We start from the raw sequence: 9,706 nt of genomic DNA on the forward strand, positions 1-9,706 counted from the left end.
TATTGATTCAGGATACAGATATATGAACTTGATTATGGGAAGTGTTTCACTGTGTCACAAACTGAAATTAGAAAGTTTGAAAATGAACACAGGAAACCCAAATCTATTTTGCACCACTAGATGGAGTCCTACTTTCAACTAATGTATAACAGGCAAAAGCAATTGGACGCTTCCTCTTTGGCAATGCATGGTTAATGTTGTAAAGCACTGATGCATGGGGCTATGAGAGATTAAGCTTCAAGGTAAAGTCCCTGACTGGTCAGAGTCCAGAATGTGCCTACAGCAGTGTCCACTATGCTGAAATATGATTTCAGACTCTGGATATGTAGTGCAGAGAAATCCCCACTGACTCATAAAGAGACATAATCATTTCACTCATGACTAAGCACTGTAAATAGGGGCTTGGGATTTTGACTTAACCTAGATGTCGGTACCTTATGGGGAAAAAAAATACAAAGAAGGCAAACGGAGATTAGTGAGAGAGAAACTAGTATTATGGGTAAGTAATAATGTAATGTTCGCATTAAGCAGTCAAACTGTTTTTATTTCTGTGTATTTCCTCTGTTCCTGTAAGAGAAGTTTATATATTTTACTAGTCCTATCAAGTACACAAGTTCATTATAGCATATATTTTTAAGGGCAAGAGTTTGACAATAGCCCTAACTATAACATTTCAAAATTGCTTAGAAACAAGAAGATGATAAACAAACTGGTGACTTTTAGTTAAATATTCATTGTTTCCATACAAAAGGTGAAACAGACTGATATAAACATAGGGTTGCAATATATAGCCATTAATAAAATGTTATATTGTAAAATTTTAATAACTGCCTTTATCACCTTTCAGTATTACTGATCAAAAAATATTGTGTTTTTTATAGCCTAATACTAAGGCATGTCAGAGATGACTTACTTGATTAAAACTTCTGTTGATATGAGCTGTTGATATGAGCTCAGTTTATTATAAGAGGACAGCAAATGTCTGAAAATGAATGACTCAGTGCTGTTGGGAAGTGTCTTTGTGTGTGTGCATGTGCTTCTACACTGCTGTTTCAATGTGGCTCCTATGAAAGGCTCACATAACTGAGGGTCTTAGTCAGTGTGTGAGGTCACTGTCTGAAATATGACCATGTGCTCCTCATACCTCACTCAGATCATCCATTTGAAGTGTACAGACCCATAGCTAATCTGTCTTGCTCTCTTACATGTCATATTGATGCTTAGCAGTAACACATTGCTTCTAGAAGTAAAATAGATTTAAAATGGAACTGTGTTTTATATTTGCCTTTTGAGTAAAATCTAAATGTAACGTAAGACATGAATAAGTTACAGTGGTTGTTATAAAGCCAGGCTATTTGAACTAGCAATGCCAAAGACATCTGATAATTAAGTGCCAGTTCACTAACATGACAAATGGCTGTGAACCTCGAGTGAAAAATTACAGCATACAATTTATGTTTAGCCCTTTGAGAATGGATGGAAATTCATATTCTGAGATTAAAACAAGATTGTGTCACAGGAGTGACAGAACCTCTTATTCAAACTAAACCATGGTTATCTGCTTTGTTAAGCACTGAAGAAAGCACAAGCAGACATTCATGCACTCACATGCAAATGTGCAGTCACAGTCCCATATTTAGACAATGCATCATTCTGTGTATAGTGCATATATAACATTATTTTTCTAAATGTAATAATTTATACTTTTGAAATTGCTTTTAAAATGCTTTTAAAACTTAGTAAACTAAGTTAGATTTTACACATGTAATACACCTTCTACCATATCAAAAAATACACTTCTTGCAGTTTACATAAAAATGAAACATTCAGACAATGATATACGTAGTGCTGTAAAAGACGGGAGATTGGAAGAGTTTTGATACGACGTACCCAAAGGCTGACAGATGGAATTACTGAAGAAATATTTATTTTGTCAGTGTTGCACCTGCCAATCTTGTACCTGCCCGCCTCACTGGCAGCTTTAATGTCTAGATTTACCACACCATAAGCTCCAGTCCTGCCAAACACGACTGACAAACCATAAATATTAACTACATTTATGCAAACAGATGCTAGACAATACCTTGTCAGTTATGACTCAGTGGTTAAGGGAGATTTGAATTTGGTTCCATAAAAACATACAAAAAGAATGAAACTCACCTTAAACTAAAACAAAACCCATAAATAAAGTCATTTTTTGTGAAAACAAATCTGACAGAATCTCTAAGGTGTATTATGTGGGCAGTGAAGTGCCAGTGATGGTCCTGCACCAGAAAGATTCTTTTTTTTTTTTTTTGTCCACTGCACAGTGACCTTTTATGTTTGACATGACCTCCAATGTATGGCATCCAAATGAACTAATATGACATTTTCAGTAGAGTAGCATAATAGTAACTAAAAAAAGGTGGCTCCCTGAGACAAACTATTTGTTGCTCCTGTCCTCTCATGGTCACATTTTCATGGGGAGATAAAGAAGCTGTGTTTTTGAAAGGATGAAGAGAAAAGAAAGCAGATGAACGTGCTGTTTATTCTAGAATAAAGTTGTATTTGATACTTTCCAATAACATTTTTGAAGATCTCAGCTCCCTCCGTCTGATGTCTTTGTGAGGAAATAAAAGGAGAGGTCCTTCAGACAGCTGCATTTTTCACACCATTGGGGGACTAAGATAATGAAAAGCCTTTTGAGAAGCAGTGAAGCTCACTTGTTTATCCCACAACAACTTTGACTGATTTTACTTTGAAATTAGAATTATAGAATAAAAGAGTACAAAATTACATTTATGTCACTACTTTGTCTCTGAAACCATGCTTCAAGTTTTGGAAACTTGTTTATTTGCAAATAATTTATCTTTTTTCTTACCTCTCTTCTTTTTTTTTAAGTAGTAAGTTTTTTATACCTTTTTTCCCCCAAAAGAGCATCAGATGATTACATGTGTAGTGTGAATGTACTGGTGACAGTTATGAATAAAGAAGACTGGCATCCAATGTTTGTTTATAGGAACTAAAGGTGTCATTTGACCATCTTAAGTCTGTTGCTATGGATCCCAGGCAAGTGATAGCAGCACTCCAGCAATATGCTTTATATCTAATCACTGTAAAAGATGACTCATAGGATGTAGTGAAGTAAACCTGCTGTACACTCCTTCTTTCAAACACACACACACACACACACACACACACACACACACACAATGAAACTCACATATGCATTTATTTGTTGTGAACTGTACACTAAATAAATCAAAATTTCAGGTGTACAATAATAGTCATATTTATGCCACATCAAAGGTAAAAGAAAAATTGCAAACCTGTAAGGTAGTTAATTTAAGTGAATAAAAGGTAAACAATAGTACAAGATATAGACTTCTGCTTTTTCTTTGTTTGATTTTTGTTTTGATTTGTTTGTTTATTTTAGGACTACTTTGAAATCAGCGAAATGCTGCTGTTTAATACCATCTGAGGCTGAAGATGAAAACTGAAGCATTACTAATTAGACTCGTTTGCACCAGCCAACTATGTCACAAGTTTCAAGTTTCAAGTTTGGTTTATTTGTCACATACATAGTCATACACAGTATAACTCGCAGTGAAATGGTTGAGAGTGCTCTGTCCAAACTGAGGAAAAAGGAAAACAGGGGTGCATAGAGGAATATATATTCTATATATGTACAAAAATATATTAGCAATGTATGTACAATATATGTATATTATGTTTAAGTTCAAGTTATTCCACTGTAAAAAAAAAACAAAAAAAACTATGATGATGTGCTCAGTTTAAGTATGCAGATCATTACAACAAACAAATATAAAAATAAGGATTTCTGTGTTACTTTTATCAACATTTCCCAGCTGACCTTCAATAGCCTAAAAATAATCATTATTATTATGAATGCATACATAAGATGTAGCCTACATTAATTATTTTAGTGTATTAATTATAATAAGTATTTTAATGTTCAAATAATTTACCCTAACTCTCAGAACCTAATACATTGATCCATATCAATTTTGTATTTGGTATGTAATGTTTTTGTTTTTTGTTTTTTGTTTGTTTATTTAAGGGTTTTACCTAATAGTCCACATTATATTTTCACTATGATGAACGTAGTAGGATATAATAATTTACAAAGCAGACTTGTTCATGGGTTTGCGTTACCAATTGTAAGTCACCCTGGTCCGTCCATTCTATTGCCCGCCTCTGATTCATGCTGACAGACGTGGTTTGTTTCGCCGAAACACCGCCCCTCTATTTTGATGTCCAATAGAAACGCGCATGGGCTGGACTCCAACTTCTTCATGCTGTCAAAGAATGAACACCTTGAGCCCTTTTCGTTAGTGCTACTTTCTGGATGGCATTGTTTAGCTAAGGGAACGTATCACAGATCTTGTTAGAAATCATGCTGATACATGTCCCACGAGTCTTCGATGTTTCAGTAAACAGTAACGCTCAAGTTAAAACTGAATTGGTTATTATTTAGATGGCAAATGTAACCGATGGGTTAGTTAAGTGTACTTTTGTGAGTTTTATTTGGTTCACGTAATTGTATTTAGCCGTCGCATTGCTCTACGCTATAATAAACTTTTTGTTTCTAGTTTGAAAGTGTTGTTGGCAGCTGCGGCGGTGCACTGACCAAGCGAGAGCAGGCTACAGTACGCAGCCTGTGAATGGCAAGTTTCACCGGCTTGTTGCACGACTCTTTTTGGAGGTTAGCGAATCGGAGAATTTTCTAGGAAAGCGATTAGGCCTCTCTCTACTTTGCTCATGTAGAATCAGTATGTCTCGGAGAAAACAGGCAAAACCTCAGTGTGTACAAATAGACGCGCATCGCGTATCTTCTGAACACTTCGGTAAGTTCCACTATTCTTTAGTATGGGTCTTTTTTAACAATTGTAAGTCTTATAGGCTTAAAAAAATAAACACATCATACGCATTCAGCTTTGCCATGAATACTAAAAACCATGTACACCAAAACTTGTCTATCATTGACTTAACTCAAATGCTAACCTAAATTATGATGTTATGAAAACCTGTGTGCAGATTTTTAAATGTCTTGTCAAACTATGTTGAAAAACTAATTGCCATATGCGCTTGAGTAGCATTAATATAACTCAAACATTTTAAAGGAATTGTATGGAGTTGATGAATGCCTTTTCTAACGAAAACATTCATTTTTTTTCTCTAATGATAATACAGACTACAATGTAAAAGATATCAACTCTCCACTATGTGATGTCCATGTTTGTGAAAGATGCTGCGCTGAGTTCTTTAACCTACAAGATCTCCAAGAGCATCAAATGAATTGCTCAAAGAATCCATTAGTTCTAATAGTGAGTGAAAATGGAAGTCCAGCCTCCCCCGTTTTGTCTTTCACATTCAGCTCACCTCCTCACAATGCAGAGGAGCCGATGAATGACAGCACGAGTAATGAAGATTCTGAAGGATTACATGACTTTTCAAAGGATAAAACCCTAGAGGCGAACAAAGAATCCACACTCATGTCTGAGGCAAACGGTTGTGACAATGGCGTTCGTTCTCGATCCGATAATGAAAATTGCGCGGGAAATGGAAGGACAAGCACACTCGGTGCAGCGTTTTCATCTGTCCTGCCTCAGGCTGATTCTCCACCTGAACTGGGTACCGTGACATCCACCAGCAGTAATGTCTTTATTGAAAACTTAGAGAGCACAAATGTAGCTATAGCTCAGTTGTTCCAGGAGGTCGGTGTAAATGCAGAGGTTAGCAGCAGTAGTCCTAGCAGCTGCACTGTGGCCTTACCTGGCCTGATTGAGCAGCTCATAACTCTGCAGCAACAGCAGGTGCAGCAATTAAAACTCATTGAGCAAATTCAGCACCAGATATTATTGTTAGCAGCTCAGAGTACAGGGACCTCAGCATCCTCCAGCATCTGCCAGATTGCATCAGGAATTCCTCAAACCAGCCCGCTAATAAAACTCTCCCAGCAGCTAGCAGCAGCCGCAGGGTTAGCGGAAAGCCTTGCGAGTCAGTCTGCCAGGATTAGCAATGTTAAACAACTTAAGCATGCTGTCTTATCTAGCAACCGTGATAGCACAGACATGTTAAGTGGCAGAGACATTTCTCAAATGACAGACCCAGATAGAAGCAAACTTTTAATATCAAAACTTGGAACATATCCACCTGAAAACCAATGTACACCAGATAGCACACTCTATAGGCAGGGTGGTACAACTAATTCCCCTTCCCATGCCTTAGCAAATGATAGTGCACCAAATTCAGTAAATAAACTCAGTCTACCTCACGCTCCTACTGGAAATCACATCTTTGCAAACACATTGCCAAGCATTGGAGAAATTGTAGAGGATTTGAATGCCTTGACTGCTTTAGCTCAGCAAAGGAAAGGCAAATTGCGCAGTGTGACTTCATTTGAATACAAGAGGCATTTTGATGAAGGTTTCTTTAAGCACAAATGCAGATTTTGTGCCAAAGTATTTGGAAGTGACAGTGCTTTGCAGATACATCTGCGCTCCCATACAGGGGAAAGACCATACAAATGCAACATATGTGGAAATCGATTTTCAACTCGTGGAAATCTCAAAGTTCACTTCCAGCGCCATAAAGAGAAATATCCAAACATACAAATGAACCCATACCCAGTTCCAGAGCACTTGGATAATGTTTCAACAAGTACAGGGATACCATATGGTATGTCCATGCCACCAAATAAACCTACCTCCAACTGGCTAGACAGCAAACCATCTGTAACCAGCTTACCTGGCTTGTTGTTACCTTCATCTTTGCCAAGTCTTCCAAACATAATCAAAACAGAGGAGCAAATGGTATTGATTGACAGACCTACTAGTCCTGATTTGAATGGATTTGAGACATTTGAAAGAAGAAATAAAAATACAGAGGAATTCAGCAGTAAGCGTTTTCTAACAATTGAAAAAAGCATTCCTATGTCTATGAACACGTCGATAGATGATTTGTCAATAGAGGAAAGCCACACTTCTGTTGAAAGTGCCTCTACCCATGTAAATTCGTTGATTCCACTACTATCAGAGGATTTTAAACCAATGTTTCCATTTGGTGGTCTTCCAGATTGCATGGAAACCCCAGAAACCACCAAGCTACAGAAACTGGTAGAGAACATAGACAGGAAGTGCATAGGAAGTGACTCGAATGAGTGTATGGTGTGTCACCGTGTACTTAGCTGCCAGAGTGCTCTTAAAATGCACTATCGTACACATACTGGTGAGAGGCCATTCAAGTGTAGACTATGTGGACGTACCTTTACAACCAAAGGCAACCTTAAAACACACTACAGTATTCATCGTGCCATACCACCCTTAAGGGTGCAGCATTCATGCCCCATATGTCAAGCCAAGTTCACCAATGCCATGGTCTTACAACAGCACATACGCATGCACATGATTGGGCACATTTCCAATGTGGCCTTCCCCGAAAGTTACCAAGAGACCATCAGCCATGACATATTCTCTGGAGGGAAGAACCTGGATGATCAAGGAAGCCTCTTGCATGAGAACATGGAAATAACTGAGGACGTATCTTTCTCTAAAGCTTCAGCATCTCCCCTGGAGAGCCTTTGTTCATCTCCTACTTCAGCACACGCTATAAAGATGGATGGGTCAGAGAATCAGTTAAAGGTTTTGCAAGAGAATGAATTATTAAATGATAGGTTGGAGAATGGGGCAAAATCATCTTCTGTTGATGATTGCTTGAGCCAGAGGCTTAGAAGTCCTGTTTTGTCTGAAGTTACATCCCCTGGTGACTCTTTCTCTCCACAGGGGTCTGCAATGGAGAATGATAGATCCCTTATATATGAGACACACCATAGTTCTATAGACCTGACTAACACAGGCCTTTTGCAGTCAAATTCCACAGGTGCCAACTCAATTGATTCAATGCCTACAGATATACTAAAAGATGGAATAACCATGACATCTGCTTCCCATGACCAGGGACCTCCTAAGAGCAATGCATGTGATATTTGCACCAAGACATTTGCCTGCCAGAGTGCCTTGGACATTCATTATCGCAGTCATACCAAAGAGCGACCATTCATATGCACTGTGTGTAACAGGGCATTTTCCACTAAAGGCAACTTAAAACAGCACAAGCTCACACACCAGATGCGAAACCTACCTTCACAGCTGTTTGAGCAAGCAAACCAGAATCATATTTCTAAACCAAACCCACCTCATTCGTCCATGGGCCACTTAATTGCCTCAAAATTAAAATTGGAAGTCGGCAGTATTTTGAACAGAGATGGAAATGATTCAGTAGTAGACATTGTGGCCTGCTCGTCTGCCTCGCTACCAGTTCTTACAGCGCCACCAGCAACACCACGGCGAACTCCCAAACAGCATTTCTGCCGCACCTGTGGGAAAACCTTCTCCTCCTCCAGTGCCTTGCAGATTCATGAGAGAACCCACACTGGAGAGAAACCTTTTGCATGCAATATTTGTGGACGTGCATTTACCACCAAAGGAAATCTGAAGGTATAGTCACTCAAAAGAAATATATATTGTATACTTGATATTGTACAAATATTGTAGGCTCTGCTCACTTTATTTTAAATAAATAGTAACATAAGTATCACACTGGTTAATTCTAATAATAGGCATACTATTAGAGGTGTATTATTCTATGCCATAGAATACATAAATACATACATGCATAAATTACTTACATTACTTACATTGAAAATCCAGATAATAAACTCATGATGCTTAATGTCCAGATTAATATGAATATTTTTTTTCTGTTTCACTTCCATCTAGGTTCATATGGGAACCCATATGTGGAACTGTTCTCCAGCCCGACGAGGTCGCAGGCTGTCTATGAGTGATCCTTTGAAATTCCTTAAATCCAATCCTGTGGAAGTTCCAGAGACTCTCCCAAAAGATAGCATAAATGGAGTCAGCAATGAGGAGTCCATCAATGTCTGGAACCAATATGCAACAACTGCTTTCACTAATGAGTTGGAAATGAAAACCAATGAAATCTCTGTGATTCAAAATGGAGGCATACAACACCTGTCAGTTTCTATTGGAAATGAAGGAAGCCCATCTATTGACAGACAGCAAATCTAGAAAAACTTCATAATGTAAACATTAAAAGAACTCTACCTTGGCTTGAGAGACTGGATGAGAACAGGATAAGTTTTCACCTTACAGAGTTGATTGAAGATAGTAAAACTGATTAATATACCTTCCTTCTCTGTTCTGAGAATAAAATACATTTGATCTTTCTAATGACCAACTGCTCCAACTGTATTTTCAACAGAACTATTCATGTTATTAAAAAATAAGACATGCAATTTTTAAAATACGTTTTCAAATATAGATACACTAACAAGTAGTTAAGTTGGTTCTAAAAATAATCACTGTTACACATCAGTCTACTGTGTATTTTTTAACATATTCAAATATTACACTTTTATGAGTGCGATATGTATTACAGTTGTTACATTTAATAACATTGATTATTTATTGTTATTACTGCTATTTATTACTGTTGATAATCAACAGCTATACATTGAGTTTTCTGTTGATTTGTTTGAATTGTCAAATAGATGTGCTCAATTACAAAGAGGACAGCTCATTAGTACTGATTAGTACTGAAAGCATTACTGGTGTTGATATTTTACATGTCAGAACCACATGCTGTTACAAACAGTTTGCACACTATTTTAAATTTTTTTTTA

The 9,706-nt window shown here is 37.4% G+C and overlaps 1 protein-coding gene across 1 annotated transcript in view; it reads left to right on the forward strand.

Annotated features, from left to right (window-relative positions):
- Positions 1-4,301: 4,301 nt before the first annotated feature.
- sall1b (spalt-like transcription factor 1b) overlaps positions 4,302-9,706 on the forward strand; it is a 5,905-nt gene continuing 500 nt past the window's right edge. The window contains exons 1-3 of the mRNA XM_035535194.2: positions 4,302-4,847; positions 5,194-8,498; positions 8,781-9,706. The exon at positions 8,781-9,706 is cut by the window's right edge and continues 500 nt beyond it. Coding sequence (XP_035391087.1) covers positions 4,775-4,847; positions 5,194-8,498; positions 8,781-9,092 — 3,690 coding nt within the window. The 5' untranslated portion in view covers positions 4,302-4,774 and the 3' untranslated portion in view covers positions 9,093-9,706. The remainder of the gene's footprint in view (positions 4,848-5,193; positions 8,499-8,780) is intronic.

Source organism: Electrophorus electricus, chromosome 4, assembly GCF_041902795.1.
Source record: "Electrophorus electricus isolate QZ-2024a chromosome 4, ASM4190279v1, whole genome shotgun sequence".
Classification (NCBI taxonomy): domain Eukaryota; kingdom Metazoa; phylum Chordata; class Actinopteri; order Gymnotiformes; family Gymnotidae; genus Electrophorus; species Electrophorus electricus.